Raw genomic sequence first — 20640 nt, 5'->3', positions numbered from 1 at the left:
AGCGAGAGCCTGCTCCTGCAGGCAGTACACTGCTTCCTCCCTTGGCAGTCATAGGATTTGTGGTGATTAGTCCTACATGTTTGTCCTCCAGTGGCAGTCTTAAAATAACATCTCCGGATGCTGGCAATTAATTTTCTCTGTCCATCCCTCTGGAGTTAGTAAAAGTCTTGAGGCTTCCTCCTGCCAACACAACAGCAGCAATAAATCTCTTCGGGATCACACTGTACCAAATTGGGATGCCTTCCCTGGGAGCTCCTGACAGCCTTCTCCTCTTGCTTTGCAGATCACAGGTGTTATTCTTCTCGCAGTTGGCGTCTGGGGCAAGCTCACCCTTGGCACGTACATCTCTCTCATCGCTGAGAACTCCACCAATGCCCCCTACGTGCTCATCGGAACGGGTACCACAATCATTGTCTTTGGGCTTTTCGGCTGCTTCGCCACTTGTCGTGGCAGCCCATGGATGCTGAAACTGGTAAGCATGCCAAAGTGCCTCGGGCAAGAGGTTTTGTGGATGTATTGGGATTCCCCCCATCCCTGCCAAGCTTCACCAGATGTTAACATGTTTTTTTAGGCACATAAGCTAGATTTTATTGATCTTAATGTTCAGCACGTGTGTCTTTTGGACAAAGAAGGGGAAAAAAAAATCTTTGCCAAAACCAGTTGTTGATGGAGTATGAATGAATTTTGCTGCCTCACGGCGTACAGGCCCATGTGTGGCTGGGAGCAAAGTGAAATGCTGCTGATGAATTCCTCTGTGAGTCATTCTACAACCCTTCTGTTTTTCTGTGAGCCAGATAGGTATATTTACAATCTTAAAAATGTCCAAAGCATCATAAATGTGAAATTCATTTGAATTATATTTTAAAGGGGTCATTTTAACTCTCTGAAGTGAAATCTGGGGGAAAAAAAAGAAAAAACAGTTGGTATCTCCTAAAGGCACACCAACCTTTCTTTTTCTCCTAACATTCAGTAGAAAAAACCAATTCAATGCTAGGGAACAAAGCTGTTTGTTTCCTCATCTCAGAAGCAGCATGGACTTGAGGTACATTAAGCAGCTGTCTCTCAGTCCAGTTGAACCTCTCTCTGTATAAGTTTCTCTGTTCTGAGGTTTCCAGCCTAACTTAAAATGCAAAGTAACTGTAGGGTAAACAAACCTAGATGATAAACTGTGTTTCTAGAAATATTCAGGGGCAAAATCCTACATGTGTGATGATTTGAAGGGTGGAAATAGCACTTGTGAAGCACTGAGATAGTAGAAAAAGACAGTATAATACATCTCCTGCTACAGTATTTTGGGACTGATGTTCTAAGGAGATGGGACGATTCTTCTGTTTGAACTGGGTTTAAAAAAAGGACATAGGAAAGAGAGCTCATGTCGTCAGCTGATGGCACAGTATGGGAGAGGAAGCAGCTGAGGATGGGTCAGCAGGTATGTGCTAGTGGCCGGTCAGCAGGTACCTAACGCCGTTGTCGTTGCACGGTTGCGGCCTCTTGCTGGTGATGTGCCGTCAGTGCGCGTGTAGAGGCTTGTCGGAGTTACTGTGGTCCAGATGGGAAAGGGATAAAGGTGAATGGTGATACAAACCCATAAGGAAATCAGGCTCTGCTAGTTGCTCTGTAAGTCGTCTAAGTTCTTTATAGGTATGCCTTAATAGTGACATGTGCTGTTCCAAGCACATGGTTTAATTTTCAGTGTACACATAAGAAATATTTCATAACTTCCTTTCTCTCCTAAGCAGAATACAGGCAGTGATTTGACAGCTGCGTTAACTGGCGAGAATGATTTTTCTAGTTCTGCCTTCACTATTGTCCTCCCTTCCAAAACAACGTTCCATTAAAAATAAATTTCCCTCTTTCCACTAAATCCTGCTAGAACTGAATTTAAGTTAAAATGTTTCCTTTTTTAATTAACTGTTATTTAGCACATGGAGAAAAAAGGTAATTTTCCCTCCAGAATATTAAGCCACCACTTCAAAATTTACCATCACACTTTGAATTTGTTTCTTTATCTTCTTTATTTCTGCTTAGATGTATTTTTAAGTGTCTACACTGAAAGTGCTGTTTTCAAGGTCTGTTTAGCTCTGGATCCAAATGCAGCTCCTAAAGCCAAACATGGGTCTTGGCTCAGCAAAGTGTTTGAGGCATCTGTCTAGTATTACCGTGAGAATATTTTAAGTGAAGTCAGTGTTTCAGTTCATTCATTCGAGAAACTTCAGCAAATCCCAGTCTAGCAGTGAGATAGATAAATACGAACCAAAACACCTGGAGAAGGCTATTTACTTCAGCAGAGTGCCATGCAAGCATGAAGGGTCTGTTTGTATTCCTTACTCCAAGATCAAAACCTGAGTGACTTGGATCCATCTCTGGCATGGGTGTGTGTTTTAATTTCTATGAGAACGCTAAGAAATGTGGGAACAAAAATGTCTGAAAAGCCAGTAATTAGACAATATGTATAATCACATATAATATATTCAGGTAATAACCTGTGTATTGCCTTCAAAAGACATTTGGTTCTTTAATGTTTTTAAAGGGTGTCTAGAGTTGAAAGTTAAATTTTATGTGATAACTGAGCGGTATCTGTGCTGAGACAAAAGCCTGTCACATTCTGACTTCTCTTGCTTCCTTCCTTTCAGTATGCCATGTTCTTGTCCCTGGTGTTCCTGGCTGAGCTAGTGGCTGGCATTTCAGGGTTTGTGTTCCGCCACGAGGTAGGTGTAAATGTGCTGAGTTTGCATACGGCACTGCCTCCCTGGGCAGCTGCTGCTGAGAAGTTCTCTGGAGCGTGGAGAATGTGCAGGTCGCTGAGCTCGGCCGCTCCATACGCATCTCCAGGGATGCAGCTGATGGGCAACAATAACATGTACAGCTCTTAAAAAACTGATGTGATTCCAAATGAAGGGATTTAGCCAAAGCTCTTGGCCTCAGCTGCCTGATAATTTACTCTGGAGCTATCGGGTTTTGTGTGTCCATCATGTAAGATCTTCTTTACTCTTTTACATATGCTAAGGGCTGCACAATAGATGAAATACTTTTCTTAAAAACAGCTTCTTCAGCCAGGCAAATGCTTGTTTATATAAGGCAGAGAGCAATTCTACATCAGGCCAGACTCAATGTTTCGTACATCTATTTTTGTGGGGGGAGGGAGCGGGATGGGATTTTGTTTCTATCCTGAGAATAAGGAGAGATTAGAAATGGAGTGAGGTAGGAAACTGGGACAGGAAGAAGCTTTTAAAAAGCATGATGGTCTAGATTTGTAGTAGCACTTCTGCTTTATCCACTGTAATCAGGTCTATCTCTGGCTTTAAGCCCATGGACCTACATGCCATTAGTGCTGAACCAGGACAACCGCGGAGACCCTCCTTGTCTCTTTTCTTTGTATTAACTGGGTTTCTAGTCTCCTCTTTAACATGAGATTTCCCTTGCTATAGGCTTTTCCGGTGTCTACCCTTGCAAGTAGTGGGTAGTTTTTAATGTGATCCTGCAGTACCTGTCCATCCGCAAGGGATTTCCATTTCGTCTGGCCTGACCTGCAGCAGCCTCAGCATCAGGCTGAGAGGCAGTCCCTCATGAAGGTCACACTCATGGGTTTCCCAGATCATCTGGTACCCAGCCCCTTTACCACCCAGTCAAAGTGCCTTTCCTGGCAATGTGCCTGACCTTCTCCAGCTGAGACCTCTCGTTCCTTAGCCAAGCACCTGTGGTGCTGGGGACGAGGGCTGCTGCCTGGTCAGGGCAGTCACGTTGTCTTTTCAAGCCATTGGCTTCTGTTGCCAAGGCATTTGCACAAGCTTCGGCTCCCACCAGCCATACACGAGCAGAGAGAAGCACACAGTCTCCTTCAGACTCAGTGCTGGAACAAAGTGTTGGGGAAAAAGCAGCAAAGGATATGTTTCTCATAGGTCAAGTCATTTTCTGTTTTTTAAAATGTAGCAGTTTGCCGGGGTAGTTTTCCTTCTACGTCCGATAGACTCCCTGTGAAAAATGTCGTGAATGACCCCTGACAGTCAAGAAGGAGCTCTGCCAGCTCTGAAAACACACTTCAAAATGAACGTGAAAGGCTAGCTTGGGTGCCGTGTTAGGTTTGGAAATGCATTTGCTTTCTGCGAAAACTGCTTCAAATGTTAAGCTTTTCGGTGCTCACGCGGGCTGTTTATTTCCTCACCCTCATAGATCAAGGACACTTTCCTTAGGACATATACTGAAGCAATCCAGAATTACAACAAGAACGATGAACGGAGCCATGCAGTGGATAACGTACAGGAAAGTGTAAGTTTAAAATTGGAAAGTGTAAGTTTAAAATTGGATATTAAAAATTAATAAGTAAAGAGAGAAAAAGCATACGTTCATATTTGAGCACAGAACATGAAGTGTTGATGGCTCAGTCTGCAAGGTGTATATTGGAAGGCAAATTAGAGGCTGGCAAAACTCATCTAAAGAAAAAATATTTCAACTGATATGCTTGTCCAAGATGCCTAAGTTTTAATGAACGAGCTATCTAATAAAGACAGGGCCTGTCCCACTTGCTTGTTGTTGCTCCCAGATCTTGAATTAGGTTTAGGGGCCAGTTCTATCCCTTAAGGACACACCTTGTTCTTAAGGGACTCTGTCAATAGGGTTATGAAATGTTGCAAATTTGAGGTGGATGAGACAGGATTTTATTGTCTAGCATCCTGTATCACTCACAAACTGCAGTGGTTCTATTCACAAGTACAATGAGAGTCTGGCAAAGGAGACCTGGTGAGTTAAGTGAAGAAACAGTAGAAAAGGGGGTGGATGAATATGCTGCTGAGGTCACCAGTGAAAGCTGTTCTCCGGCCGCGCTGGAAAGATGGATTAGGCCCTCACTGGAAGAGCCTTTCTGGATCATGGGGTGCAGTAGCAGGGCAATGAGAGGTTGTCTTGCTTTCCAGCAGGGCACAGGGCACAGGCAAATGCCACAGCATTGCCAAACTAGTTGGAGATGCCAACCACAAGGGACCACGTCCACCAACTACAATGCAGAGCGATAAAATTCACATTTAAATCCCTGCCGGAAACCGTACCATAGCAAGAAGCTCTCTCTTCAGTTCACAGTACATTCTATGAGCCAATTTGCTTTTTCGTGTGATTGTAGCTTGCTGGATGGCTGAAATGTTAATGTAATTGTATTGACAACTTCTAGGTCTTCTTTAGCAATTGCAACTATCACATTGGACCCCTCAACGTGTTTGAAACAATGCCTCTAACCTGGCTTCTCTGGGTTGGCAGATTACTGCGCTGCTCTAAACTGAGTATATTCTGCCATCAAATTGTCTGTTTGCCTGCTGTCAGCCTGTATTTTGAACTTCTGATTCCTTGGAGTTGGCTAAACAAAATAGTTTTGAGTAATTGTTCATTGTTTCTGTTGTAGCAAAACGTTCATTTGTAGCTCTGTTTTTACAGAAACTGCATTTATAAGCCCTTTTCATGCAGAAAATTCAGTACATACTCCATATCTTTCAGTGACTTGCATCCCAGATTAGCATCTAGAGCAGAACATCCTTCCCAACTTAGGTTTTTTCAGCTGATTTCATAGACACACTCTGTGAACAAATGGTATCCTTCTATTCATGGCTCAGTTAATTTTCCTAGAAATTATTTTAGTGAGTTGGAGATGCTTGTTTCACCTTAGCAATTTGTACTGGTTTGACCCTGTATGTGTTCCATGTCATTCTGTGTAATGCTTTGGGGTTTTTAAGGCTGGGGTTTTTTTACTGCATTGTGAAGCTCTGTCTCGAATTTCCAGGATCATCTTTAATGAAATTAATAAATAAGTAAAGGAAAAAAACAAACAAAAAAAAAAGGCCAACAAACTTTCAACTGAAGAAGACGTCTTTAAGGCTGGACCTTTGTCAAATGTTACAAAGAATAGCTCTGGTCATAAAACAACTTTTTTTAGTAGGTCATCTGCTCCCAGCTTCTGTAAACAATGTTCCTGATACTTTTGTGATAATTGGGGTAAGGGGTGGCATCTGCTTTTGAAAACTGGAGACAACCTGTCTTTATTTTGATTATGAGCTTTTTAAGTGGGCAGTGATGAATCAGTATTGGTGTTAATTCTGGTTGGTTTGTTTTAAATCTGCCTCTTACTCCTCGTAGCTGAGCTGCTGCGGCATTCAGAGCTACACCAACTGGAGCACCAGCCCTTACTTCTTCAAGCACGGCATCCCTACGAGCTGTTGCATGAACTCCAGTGACTGTAATACTCAGGATCTGCGCAACATGACCGTGGCTGCCACTAAAGTAAACCAGAAGGTACCAGTAACGTTGTGCCAGGGGCAGCTGTTACGAAACCATCAAGTACACTGGTGGAGCACATGGCTGCTTACAATTGCATTGCGTTTACAATGATTGGTTGTTAACGTGTGTATTGGGCTGGAGTGATGGTAAGGTTGGGCTTCGCCCTACGCTTGCTTTCAAATTCTTCAGGCTGGCCTTTCTCAAATGACCAGGTGCAGTGATATTTCTGGCAAGGAGGAGATTCGTTCCCCTTCCTCACAGCAAAGGTTGGTGCCGGGCACTGGACTACAATTGCTATGTGCGCTCGACTCCCCTTGAGGGTTAGGTCAGTCGGCGCTTCTCTGCTCGCTCCTCCTGAATGGGGTGGGTTTTGATTGAGGCCAAAGACGTAGCTAGGGGTAGGGAAGGACAGGTTTTACCCTTGCTGATGTGCTAACAGTAATTTCCCAGGGCCATCCCAAACAGAGAAGGCAGAGGTAATTGACAGCCAGCGTTATGGTTGGCTGGGACACATAACAGTGACTCTTAAAATCATTGAACATTTTGGCACAGCCAAAGTGACCCCTCCCCTGGAGTCACCTAAAGGAGCAGGTTGGGAAAACAGAACGTCATTGGGAAAGCAGGTTGGGAAAACAAGAAGAAAAGGAAGAATTGGAGAATAAAAATAGTGAAAGACAAAAAAAGCAAACAAAGAAAGGGAGGAATACAGAGAAAATAATGCAGTGTATATAGCAGGTAGCGCACTGCAGAAGCACAACTCAAGCTATTGCTTTAAGTGTGAGTGCATCATCAATTCTTTCTTTCTCGCGTGAGATTTGCAAGAGAGGCAGCGGACAGTTTGTTGGTAAAAGGAATGATATTTGTGGCCGAATCACCATGCTGTGTTGCAGCATTGTTTAGTCAGGCTTAAGGATTATTTTCTTTTTTTGTTTCCAGAGTGGAATTTAATAAAGTAAATAAAAGTTTTGAGTAGATAATAGGGGAAATATGAGAATGCCTCTCTGTCTTCTGTTTCTGTCTTTTTCATCTCAGTCACCTGTGAATCAGGACTTTGGAGTGGTGGCTGAGAACAGCCTGAAACATCTTTTTCTGAAAAACAGTCAAGTGTACAACATTTTCTAGCATGTATCTTTAAAAAAAAAAAAAAAAGGAGGATTATTTTCCACTAAGTCTTTTCTGTAATAGTTTCATGAGAACCACTTGTGGCAGGCATCGGTGGAACATCAGTGATGTCCACCTGTTGAGAAGCTCAGCCACCACCAGCAAAGTAACCTCGCTGGGTTGTGCGAGTGTCAAGGATGAGCCACCCCAGTCAGTTGCACTCTGTGAACTTGTAGTAACTTTCTGTTTTGGTAGCAGTGGAAAGAAGGTGAGAGCCAGGATGGGGTGGATCTAGCGGGTGTGCAGTACGGCCAGCATCTGCTGCAGGCAGAGTGACTCCTGGGCAGCCCATCCCGAGCCCCTGCTTCTGCCCACCTTCCCCAGCAGGAAAGCTTTCTGGTGTGACTGGTACTCTACCAGCAGCTCCCAGCTTTTCAGTTCGGGATGGCCACGCTCTCTGAACCTTTCCTGGCTGCAGGTGCCATTTGCATTCCCAGCATGGATCTGGCATTTCCCCAAAGTGCCAGGGCTGCTCTGCATGCTTTGCATGCACAGAAAAATCCCTGTCCCCTTGGAGGTTCCTCTGGGCAAAGCATGCCTGCTAAATTGTAGGAAGAAGCTGAGGGATGAATGAGCTTGTGCTAGGCATGGGCTAGTAGCTCACTTCCAGCCATGCTTGCTCCTAAGCATCTCTCCTGTCAAATGGACCAGTCACCTGACAGAAAAGGAATTATGATTCCTCTGGAAACAGTTGATGATTACTTGACTTAATTACCTACAGGAGTTTGGGTGTTTAGCAGTTGTGAGATCTTGGAGTTGTCCCAAATATTTCTGCAAGGTGGGATGTTTCTGAAAGGGGCACAGGAATAAAAAGCAAGCAGGAGGAAATGTTGCCTGGCTCTATGCTTTCACTTCAGATAGGAAGCAAATGTCATTGCCTCTGACCCAAGCCCCTTGCTCATCTTGGAAATAGGCACTTCGCTCTGTGTGTGTTGGAGAAAAAGGAAAATACATGTTGTCTGTGTTGTGGAAGACCCTTGTTAGCATTCCTGTGGATAAGTATATTTGGAATACATCTTCTTGGTGGATCTTGCAAAACTATCAGTAAGACAAGTTCTCTATGAACTAATCAAATTACTAGCAGTTTATGAGGACTAATGATGAATTATCCAAAGAGGATTAAACTAATGATCTAATTGCAGGACTAAAAGGCAACATTCCTGGACTTTCTTTGCCAATTCTGCCAGTAACTTGCTTAGTGACCTTGGGTAAATCACTCAGTCTCTCTGTCTGTTTCTTCATCTCAGGTGGGACTAATACCTAACTTTAAGAGCTGTCATTAGGATTAGCTAATTAATGTTCATATAGTGCTTTTTAATCTTCAGAGTACATTACCAACAAACCTCAAGAATTACTTCTCTCTAAAATCTTAATGAAGGAACAGATGCGTGGAGTCAAGAAGGATCGGATACTTGCTAAATTGTCACTTCTATCCTCTGAATCAGCACCCAGATGCATGCACACAGTGCTTCTGTAGTGCATATGCAGCTCTTGGGTGCTTCTTGCACTCTCGCTCCCTGCGCAGCAAGGACTGAGCAATTAAGCCATATTTATGCAACTTTCTTCAGGAAACACATTATTGTGATTTGGGGAAAACACAGTCTTCGCTTGAGGAGAGCGATCAAAACTCTCTTGCTTGCATGTTTTTTTAACGAGATCTTCTGTCTCCCTCAAATTACCACTGCTGTTAGATGTTGCATCTCTTGAAGGCTGTTGAACAGAACTGATTTCAGAAGAGCTGGGACAACATTAAGCCATGTCAGAGGGAATGAAAGCACTGCTTGAGAAATCTAATCTCATTTCACAACATGTAAGATGCACACAACTACAGTTCCTTGATGTGTTAAATAAGCAAGCTTGAATCTGACACACCGTACACTGTTGTAAGACGTAATTAAGGATTAATAAGTACACTTAAACATTTCAGAAATGAATTACAGCTGTGCTGGTCCTCAGCTTCTGTTATGTTTACCACTTCATTACTCTCAGGATTAAATAAAATGTCTTCTGATATTATGAAAGAGGTTAAAGAAATGGTACATTTGAGTTCACGATGGCCTGTCTCTAACAAAGGACATTGTCCTTTCCTTCTAGCTGTTTTTTTTTTTTAAAGCATATAAAGCTCTGAGGTCTTGTAAAGAGTTCTTACAGTCTTTGCAGAAGTGAGGGGGAGTGTGGGGACACTTCTCTCTTATGGGACAGGTATCCAAATTGAGAAAGGGAACTCACTGTTATTTCTGGTTTTTCTAACTTCCGGTAAAGTGGATAAAGTTATAACATTAAATAAAATGCCTTGGGACTGGCCTTAAGCTGAGAGTGGTGTTGGTCATTTTAGGAAGTGTGGCAAAAGGGGCTGAAGTGGCTTTGGATTGTGTGGACAGATAGGTTATTAATAACATTAAAAACAGATGTCATCTTTCTTTTCTTTCATCACTGTGTACATCATTTGTTTAGATTCTTTCAGACACCATAAACTAGGAGAGGTAATTTCAAATGCTTTTTTGAAGAGTGGAGTAGGTGGAGGGAGAGACTTGGTGAAAATTACCATAACATCTCAAAAAAAAACCTGTCCAAGAGAAGGGCAGAAGTGAGTCTTCTGGCCCTGGTGTGGGCCTTGAATTGTGGAAGCAAGTCAACTGGAGCCAGGGTCTGAGCTAGAGAGAGGACATTTAGGTTGGGGAGAAGGACAGGGAATTTTGTGTCCAAGAGCAAATGAACCAAGAAACTTCATACAAAACCCTTGATAACTCAGTACCTTGCCTGGTGTCCTTTTACAGGAGAAGGCAAGCAGAATGCCTCGCTGGACACCGGAAGCATGCTTGTATGAAGTATCTGGAGTATTAGGAAATCAGCATAATTTATTTCTTTTTGACACCTATATTGTAGTATACCATTACCATATATTGTTACTGGTTTGGTTTCAGGTCAAAGCTATATTAATCTTTTTAAAACAATGCAAACTGACCTTCTTTAATAAGACCTATAAAAATGAGTGCAACACCACATTAGTTTTTAGAAGTACTGAAATACATTTGTTTCTAAAAAGAACCGCTTTCCATCATTCATTCAGTATTGCTATCAAATAAAAAGGTGACATTGTTGGAAATTACAGCAAAAATATTGTCTAGCCCAAGTCCATTTTAAATGAGAAATGTGTATGTATGCATGCATGGCAGGGAAGGTCGATACAAGGAATGATTATGCTTGTTTTCCAGGGCTGTTATGACTTGGTGACCAATTTTATGGAGACAAATATGGGAATCATAGCTGGAGTGGCTTTTGGGATTGCGTTCTCACAGGTAAGTGCCTAAACGCTTCCCTTCACCCCTGTGTTTTTCCCCTCTCTTTTTTTCTTTACACAGACTTCAAGGAGGGAAGGATTATGGAAAGGGTATGAACTCAGCATGCTCATTAGTCCTGAGGTCATCTGTTCATTGATTTTCTTTTTTTCAACTTAAATGAAGTTTCTCCTTGGGAATATCAGTTACGGTTGAGCTAATGACTAGCTCAAGGAAAACAACTTGTCCCTCCACTGGGTCAGGTAGAGGTTAACCCAATAAAACATTGGCTTAAATGGAGCATAAACAGCTAAGAAGACAAATAGCTTATCCATTGTTCAGACAGGTTTCTATCTTCTAAGCACTCTTATTTTTCTCAAAGGAGTCTAGAGTTCAAATAAGAGTGTACCTTCAGGCCTCCCCATCCTGCACCTGGATCCTGGAGGGGGCATCTGGTTTTGGTGACTGATTTTATTTATTTTTTCTTTCCTTTTTGCACTGAACACTGAGCAGAGATCTTCCAAAATCAGATTATTAAACCGGCTCCTTGCCTGCACCAAAAAGATTTTGGCATGGGAGGGATAAGAGGAGAGCTAAGAAGGTGTTTGCTGCTCCCTGATACTGAAACTGCCTTTACCTAGACAGGAGCTGGGGAAACTACAAATCAGATCAGAATATTCTGATGAAGAAGGGGCAGGAAAACACCTACATCTTTCAAAAGATGCTCATTTATACTAGGCACTTCATGTGTGATGGCAAGGACTCTCCTGTAAACATGCAAAAATGAGAGGGAAACACGGGCAATGCAATAGTGCTCGCTTTCAGCAAAACGCACAATGGCATGTGTGATGCCTGGACCGCTTCTACCTGAGAGGCAATCTGCCTTCGTTCTGCAGAGAATACATAGTACAACTGCAAATGTCGTATTCAAAAACTATCATGCAACTTTTGTTTGCTTCATTCTCACAATATTAAAAGTCTGGGTCCTGAGGCAACACTGAAAATAAGAATATATCTGTTGAATGACCTATGTTTATCCCATGGTTGGAAAAAATGTGGTGCTAGGAAAAAAAACCCTCATGCCTTAAGTTGGCAAGCTGTAGGTTTACACTGTGCTGCACTGGAAACAAGTGATTTGCCAGTGCTGTTGCTGGTGATGGGCAAGCGAATTAATGGAGGGGCTATGGTTTCCCTCTTGCTGCCCCATGTGGTCAGGCTGTGCTTGGCTATAAGGTGGTTTAGTTACATCTCTCAGAGGTTCAATTTGCTCAGCAGCTACAATGGCTCCCAGGTTCTTCAGAATAACTGTCCCCCAGATGTGTGGAAAATGGTCACCACATCCTCTCAGTCAATGCATGCACAACGTGAAGGAGCCCTAAAACTGTTGGGGCTCAGACCAGCTGACTGCCCTGCCTTGGGCGCAGCTGGAAGCCTGATGCCTTGCGCCTAGGTGTTGGAGGTAAGAAGCCCATGATTTGGCCTGTCAGCCTGTTTCATGTGGGTGTAAACGTTGGTTCATCATACTGCCAGCCACTCAGAGCATGTTCAGGATCCAGAAATGATGAAACTACTGGTCTGGAGCTGTTGGTGCGTGGAGCAGGGGGAGGTGTTTTCTTTGGTGTTTTTTTTAATCGGATATTCTAGTTCTTGTTGAAAGGACACAGTGGTCTTGATACTCTTCTCCAACCTTGATTATTACTTGATTACTGCTATAGGACTCTGAGCTCTTATTTCTGTTGAGTTTCTACACAGCCAGAAAGCTGTAAGGCATCTTTTAAAATGCCTCATGTAAAGCTATCCAAAAGAAAAATGGGATAATTAGAATTTTACAATTCATATGCTGCTGGAGCAAAAGCCTCAGTCAGGACCAATGCTGCCTGAAAGCCTTTAATCGGTGTATTGTGCATACAATAGGCAAAGCATCATCTTACCTTGCCCAAAAGTCATTTGCAGATGGGAAGGAGACTGTAGGAAGAGTGCAGCTGGAATTACTTGCACTTTGGCATGTGCCTGGATGTTTACTGTAGGTCATCAGTTGGCTGTGAGCTCAGTACAGGACGGTGGGTGGGCAGAGGGGGCAGAGCGGGGCCCCTGCAGCCACAGCCCTTCAGCGCAGGGCGTGCTGAGCCTGACAGGCTGCAGGCAGCACCGGGGGGAGGCCCTTGGCTGCCGCAGCTCCAAGGCAAAACCAAAGCGTGTCTTGATGCGGCCTTGGCAGCTCAGGCTGCCTGATGGCAGCGTGCGCCCTGCTGCCGGATGGGGTTGCCGCTCCCCACCTGAGTGCAAGGCTCTGGCATGCTGAGTAGGTATCCAGCTGCTTCGGGTGTTTGTGAGTGTGTAAAGAGGAGAAGAGAGGGGATGCAGGGGAGAAAAATGCATCTCCCCTGGGATGGGAAGAATAGAAGGTGGCCAGTTATCATTTACTGCCTAATCTGTTTTGCTGGACCCAGTTAGGGATGGTGTTTACAGATTGATTTCAGGTGAACCGTGGCTGGCAGTAACACCAGGCAGTGCTCCAGCTGTAGGCGAGGTTCTGAGAAGTGGTTTAATCTAAATAAAAGACAAATGAGATCATGTTGCTTTTCTACAGTAAAGCATGCTCAAGGGCCTTTCTTTCACATGATTTGTTAGGTGTTGACTATCAAGGGAACTAGTATTCTGATCCCCAGAACCAGGGGAAGTCGATGTAACAGCATTGCACATCTTACAGGCCTGGCACAGACCTCCGGGTCAGAGTTTTAAAAAAAACCCTGCTGTGTTGCTGACATTGTCTGCACTGCTCCCCTGTTTTGAAATAATAACAATAAAATGCAATTTCATTGGATTTTGGACTCGGATGCCAATACAGACTTCCAGCTGCAATAATTTCAGTTTAGCAGGTGCTCTTCAGAGCAGCAAAACGATCGTTGTGCTGTGCCCAACAGAGAACAGAATTATGCAAGCAGCATAGCCGATGCAGAGTTTTGCCTACATAAAACTACAGCACAGGAATTGGCTTAAGGGATGCAGGAGACAGAGTCTGGAGGGTTCATAGATTGTGGCTGCAGTGGAGTCTCTGAGTAGGGAGGTCTCAGTGCAGTGTTAAGGCCAAATTATTCCTTTTGTATGGAAGGGCTGGGAGTCAGGTGCTCTCCGCGTGCTCAAAACCCGTTCCTGAGCATGCACGGTTCCTGTTGTTTGAAGACATGTTCTTGTGCAGCTACAGTCCCTCTCTACAGTGTGACATCCACCTGCCCTCTCTACTGTCAACGTTAATGTGGGTAGCTCTGCCTGACTGTCAACGCATTTCTGGTGCAAACATCATCCACTTTGTATGCTGTGACTCCTGTCAGAGTACAGGGAGGCTTGGCCCTAGCACAGGATTACACCTCTGTCACCTCTTGCACCAGGGTTAGGGAGTGGGATCCATATCAGGATCCAGTATGTGACTTCAAATCTAATTTAAGGCTGGGTTGCTTCTAAATCCCTGTGGATTCAGCGTGGAGCTAGGACTTGTGCCAGAGGCATACCAGGGCACAGGAGGCTGATTTGGGTAAGTGCCATGTGACATAGAAAATTCATGGTCTTCTAAAACAGAGCCAGGGAACCTGGATGCTTGGAGATTTGTGTTTTGAGAATACAGCAAGGTAAATCATTGAGCTAGACAATCATTGCTGATGGACTAAAAAAACAGTTTTCACTTACCTGATATCCTAATGAATTCCAAGTTAGTTCAACGTGTTTCTATTTATAGGAATTCTCTCAAAGAATGAGAAATGGTGAAGATACCAAAAATAAATTGGAAATTCAAATTGCACTTCAGTTTTTCTTCAGTATAATAAGATGTAATAAATATGTCATGCAGGACAGCTTCCTGTCAAGGTTAACTCCTGCAAAATAAGTGTATTAAAAAGCCAGTTATCATGTTTGTGATGGGAGATAATCTTGCCAGGAAGTTGCTGTGGATGGATTTCAGTGGTCAGATCTGAGATACGCATGAGATGGCTGCTAGAAACCATGGAGAGATGAACAACACAGGCACTATGTTCTGCTCTCTGGAATGAGCCTTGGCCAATGGAATGGTAGTAAAGAAGACACACCTGAGGGATATGGGTTTCCCAGTGCTCTACGCCAAATAGTTTTCAGCATTTTCAAGTTTCCTGCAGCAAGACCAGAGGTACCAAGATGAACTCTCAGTTTTCTGTGTAATAGTTCAGAGGACAAAGATAATCTTAGCAAAGAAAAGGGAAAAGTGAGAGAGAATACCAATGCAGAACCAAGCCTGGCATCTTGGCACTCAAAAAACTAGGACTACTTAAAAAAATAAATTAATAAGTGGATAAAAGTTGAGATGGGGAATTTGGGAGACAGTGGGAGCAAAGGGAAGTGAATGCAACCTCTGGCAGCCAGTTTCTTTGCAAGGATCCTTTTATGCCAATTCCTCTGGTTTTTCAAAGGAGCAGCAGGGTCCTGCTGCACAACAGCACGAGGGGCTTCCTCCCATCTGCAGAGTGGAGGTTGCCAGCGATCAGGCAAATGCAGGGAGCAAGGGAGGATGGAGAGCGCTCATTTGTGGGTCACAGACTGGAGCCTCTGACCTGCTATAAATGCAGACGGCTGTAGTTATGACTGTAATGGAAGAGCACTGTGAAGAAGATTCAGGAATGTAATGCAGTATCACCTCTCTTGGCTACTGGAGGGATGGTACTCTTGTGGTTAAATGTGGAAGTCTACACACCTTGGAAAATACATGGTTTTATACGTGTTCAAAGTCCTTCTAAGGTATCCATTATAGCTCTGCTTGTGCGAGTAATTGCTAGAAATGCTGTAGAGAATGTGTATGCAGTGGCTCGGTATGCATGCCATTGGTTTTGAAATGCAGAAGTTTAATATTATGGTACTCTAACCACTTAAATGCATAAACCAGCATATGGTCAGGGCCAAGAATTGGTAAGTGGGCCAAAGACCAGAAAGACACATTCATGTGTAACTTTCTGTTCCTCTTACCAGTGGCTTGGGTAAAACAAAACATCACATGCCTCCAAATGCTGCAAAGCTTAGACACTCTGACTGTTATGGCCTGTGTAAAACAGAAGAATCCCTAATTAAAGGTAGCTGTAGAGGTCTGCTAGAGCTGAAGGGGGAAAGAAAAGCCCATGGCTTCCTATTTGTACGGGCTGCAGCATCTTTACCCTTGTAAATGTGATACAAGCAGCAGACTGGCCTGGAACAAGGATGACCATAATCTGGGTGCTCATGGTGGGAAATAATAGGTACCTTGTGGCACAGGCATTTTTAAATAAATAAATAAATAAATGAACTTGAATGTACATACATTGTTGGCCATCATAGGATGAGGGAGGAACTGCTTTGGGTCTGGGATGAAGTATGTTCAGTGAAAATAAATAGGACGAAATATGCTGTGAATTTCATCTTAATGAAAAATGCAGTAAATCAGAGGAATAACCTCTGAGAGCAGCTGAGGTAGGTGAGAGAAAGGTGAAAGGTACCACAAACACAGAAAAGGCATAGCGCAGCGGATGGGACAGGGTCTGCCTGTCAGACCACCAAGAAATACATACCAGGATGCACTAAGGGCGATCTCATTCGAGAGCTGACCTGAGCTAAAGAACCATTGCATGAGTAAGCAGTGGCAGTGTTAAAGACTCTTTAGTAAACCCGCAGAACGTCGTGGGTTTTCAGCAGTGCTTCCCAAATACCAAATTGATAAAATCGTCCTCCTGGAGACTGGTATATTTAAGTATGGAAATCAAAGCCCAGACAGGATATGCTGTCATCCTTATCATCACTGGTCTGTAAATGCATGGACAAGTGCATGAGCACTCCAGCTACCATCTGCTGGAGCACCCATCTAGAGATGTTTAGTAAAAAAGGCAGCTAGATGGTTAAATGTCTTCTTGGTATCGAGTGAAATTTTCAAAAGCTGAGGAGGGTTTTCAGCACCCACAGCTCTTTTGGCAACTGTGGAAATACAGTCCCAAAACCTGGTAGCTTAGCTTTTTATTGGAGGTTGGTCGGGAGGTGTTATCTGTGCCCCACGTCTCGCTATAACCAAGTGTCATCCTTGGTACTTGCTGCCAAAATCGGGGGTTGCATGTGGGTGGCGGTGTGTATTCGCACTGCTTTTAAAGGTGACTCCAAGCACTTTTGAGATGCCCAGAGCAGTCCTGGTGGACACTGAAACAGGAGAGGGAGCGGTAGCAGCCAATTTCTGGCAAACAAAGTATGTCCTGACCAGAAACATGACATCTTGGGGTCAGAAAACAATTTATCTGCATTTGAGGTACCCTGGCTTGGTCTTGCTCTGGTCTGATGCCAGCCCAAATCACACAATTGGCTGGTAGAGAAGATGTATATTTTGATGATGATCATATCAGCAGGGAGCACTGACGGTCCAGGGGAAAGGACACGCAATCCTAAGAGTGAAATAGAAAGAGCCGGTTTGGCCGAGCAGCCAGCCAGGTGTTATCTACGCCTCCTTGCCTTGGTCTGAGGGAGCCCCACTGCTGCCAAAAGGTTGCGAACCCCCTCCCTAGGCACCGCTCCCTTGTGATACGCTCTGCCCGCAGCAGCAGGAGATGGCAGAGGTGGTGCCCGCGGGCACGGAGCAGCCGGCTGGAGCAGCTGACACAGCTCTCGCTTAGCGCCGGGTCTGGGAAGGCTGGTCCGTCTGCAGAGACGGCCCTCTCGCCTCTCCCCATTGCCAGGGATGAGCTGTAACAATCTGTATATGCTCACGGGTTAATTAATTGCCCAATCCAAATGAGAAAAGCGAGGTTGAATTATTTATGGTATATTAACGCCGTTGGCATAGGCAGGAAACGCTAACAAACTGCGATAGGCAAAACGTTGAAATGACTGAGTGCTTATTGACGAGTGGAAGCCAGGGATCTGTTTTCAATAATCTGAGTGACAGCCAAGGGAATACTGAAAGACTCTTTTTTAAATTTATTTCCAGATTTAGACCGCGTATTTCTTCGGTGCTGCATCACTGGTAAAGAAAGCGTAACCGCTCTGGGGCATTAGGGGTTAGAACTAGATGATCTTTAAGGTCCCTTCCAACCCCAACAATTCTATGATTCTGTGATTCTATTAGGAAACTTTTTCCCCATCACACTGTTAACAAAGCTGTGGGGGGCCCCCAGCTCCCGTGGTGGCAGGTGGTGGCGGGGGACCCAGGCAGAGCTGGGGAGTGAACCACAGCCAGTAGCATGCTGACACCCCCGCCAATTTACCCGTCACGTCTGACTTGGCCAGGCAGTGACTACGGGATTGAAAAGCAGCAAAATGACACCCTGGCTGCCACATAAATATGCTGTGATAACAATCCAGAGGAAGATCTGACGAAGAAAGACGGGAGATTTTAATTCTGTTTTTAGAGCAGTCCTTAAAACAAGGCATAAATTCTGGAGTGCATAATAACTCCAGAACGTGAAACCTTTGCTCACTTTAGCCTTGCCTTTGCTCTGCGTTCATTTAACTTAACTTCTTCTATTCCTGTCTGGAACAGTTGATCGGGATGCTGCTGGCATGCTGTCTGTCCCGGTTTATTACCGCTAACCAGTATGAGATGGTGTAACAAGGTGAGCTTTCCCAGTTTTCCACGGGGTGTGCTGTGTACGCCCGGGTATGTTGTCATGGCTGTGCTGCTTCTGCTGAAGAGAGCGGGCAAGTTTTGAGATGCTCAGCGTGTTCATCGAGAATGAAGCCTTCCCACGGGATTCTTTGCTTTGGGATTTTCATCCCAGTATTCTGTCTGGTGGGGGGAAAAAGGGGGGAAAATGTACTGTTGAATGTTTTGTCGTTTCAGTTTTCTTCTTGCAAAGGGAGGGCAAAATGCCTGCCATGCATGCTGCTCGCAGCCAAAGCAACCCACTTCTGTTTTTTTTACCCCCCCTGCTCTCTAGTCTTTCGGAAGTGAGAAGTCCAGAGCCTGTCTGAAGACCAGGAGCTGCAGAATTGGAGAAAGACTGAAACGAATGTTACAGCACACACTCTCTCCCGCTCGCACGCACGCACGCACACCCACACCCCCACAAGCAAGCACGTGCGCGCGCGCACTCGCGCCCCACCTCCCGAACTCTGTCCCATGCGTAGTGTACCATTCTGTGAAGCACCGCGGTGCCGCCGAGAGCAGCCAGCTCCCCTCGGCCTCCAGACCCCCCACCCCCGTCCCCGCGGCCGGGCGTAGGACGGCACCGTATGTATGTTCTTGGTCACACAGTAGTTGCATCGTAAGTTAACAAAGGTAATTCATTAACAGCATTGATCGGGCTGTGCATGTAGTGACTGGAGGGCGTAATTAGCCTTTCACCATGGTTAATAAGTGTTGCACACGTTCTTATAAACCGGTATATGAAATATATATTCTTTTGGTTTTATCTTAATTTCTTGGTTTGTTTATTGCTTTACTAAGGTTTTCATCCTTTCCCCCTTCCCCGCGCCTGCCCCCCCTTCCCCAAAAACAAAGGAATCAGTAACATAACATAAAGATACTTGAAAATGATGTTAAAATGTTGTGTTTGAAGGGAACTGTTATTCCTGACGTTCTTCTACATCTTTGATTCTTACTCAGTGTTGTATGCCTAGTGCGTATCCCGGTAGGCTTTGTCTAGTGCACCTCGCCTCTGAACCTGATCCTGTGTAATACTGTTATTAAGCTGTGTCGTTGCTTACTGTGAAGGCAGGAATTTTGCTTCCTTTATTTTTATTAGCTAGTTATGAACTAATTGAACTGTGGTGTACTGCAGCCTTCATACTTTTTTCGTGTTTTTTCTTTTTTTTTTTTTTTTGCATTGAGGTTGCAGCCACCAAATCGAAACAAAAACACACAGAAAAAAATTAAATCTCACACACACACACACACACAAAAAAAACCAACACAAAACAACAGGCATATGAAATATTTTTGGGGGAAAGCAAAAGTTTAAAACCTTTTTAAAAAAATAGGACTTTTTTAATAATGCCTCTGTCTAGCATGCCAACGAGAATGCATTGATATTGTGAGTATTTGTGATATGCGTATTAATAAACGGAACCATTACAGATTTCTCGCCGCTTCTTTTTCGTTATTTAATCGTAACAAAACTCTTTTGAGGGGGGAAGTGAACATGAAACAAAAATGCACAGCTTGGAGTGACGTGTCTTTATGCATATTTTAACCAACTAACTTGTGACAGAAAAATATTACTAGCCTGGGAAAAATAGTTGAGCTGGAATTGTTTCAAAACTCCTAGAAAAAGCCTTCCACAGCTGTTTTCACCACGTGACAAACACATAGCCTCTGCTTTGCAATTTTTGTTCTCGTGACTGATAATGACCTACTAGTGTTTAATTAACCCGTCTTTAGCGCTGCGCGTGATCTTGGCATCAAGCATTTCTCTGGTTTTGGTAAGGGGGGGAGAAAAGGGATTTGGAAGTGGAGGGTGTGGGTAGTGACATTTTTGCTGTGTTCGTGGAAAGGCAGGGACTTACCCTCTTTCTCATTTGACTATGTCAAGCGTTGAAGATCTGATTGGAAAGCCCATGAAAGCTTAAATGTGGAAGTTTTGGTCCGAGCCCTTACATTGGCAACGTGGATGGAGAAGACCTGAGGAGGGAAGCCCCGGTGGCATCTTTGGCTTTATTTCAGAGAGCACTTCCCGAGCAGGGAAGAGAAACACAGATGTGTAAATAACAGAATAGGAAACCGGTCCACAATTCCAATCTGCCCACAACAAAGCACCTGCTGTGAGGGAGCGGGCCGTCTTTAAATGTGGACAATGCCAGAACCGGTCCTGCACAAATGCCGGGCAGTTTGCGTACACTTTGCCGGGGCCAGAGCCAGTGGGAGTGAGCCGCAGCACTCCCGTTTGCAGTCCCTTCTCGGGGCTTAGAATCGCTCGGTTGCTGGGGCTACGCGATGCTGGAGCGATGCCGTTCTCCAGCGGGCACAGGAAGTTTG

The 20640-nt window shown here is 44.3% G+C and overlaps 1 protein-coding gene across 1 annotated transcript; it reads left to right on the top strand.

The window, feature by feature from the left end:
* Positions 1 to 262: 262 nt before the first annotated feature.
* Positions 263 to 19747, top strand: TSPAN7 (tetraspanin 7; the record flags this gene model as incomplete). The annotated part of the gene is made up of 7 exons (XM_010159019.1): positions 263 to 472; positions 2634 to 2708; positions 4171 to 4266; positions 6118 to 6273; positions 10635 to 10718; positions 18208 to 18280; positions 18605 to 19747. Coding segments are annotated over 6 exons (690 nt in total), but the record flags the coding sequence as incomplete, so codon positions are not given.
* Positions 19748 to 20640: the final 893 nt, after the last annotated feature.

This window comes from Eurypyga helias, unplaced genomic scaffold (assembly GCF_000690775.1).
Source record: "Eurypyga helias isolate BGI_N326 unplaced genomic scaffold, ASM69077v1 scaffold37099, whole genome shotgun sequence".
Taxonomy (NCBI): domain Eukaryota; kingdom Metazoa; phylum Chordata; class Aves; order Eurypygiformes; family Eurypygidae; genus Eurypyga; species Eurypyga helias.
This window is presented reverse-complemented; position numbering and strand designations above follow the sequence as displayed.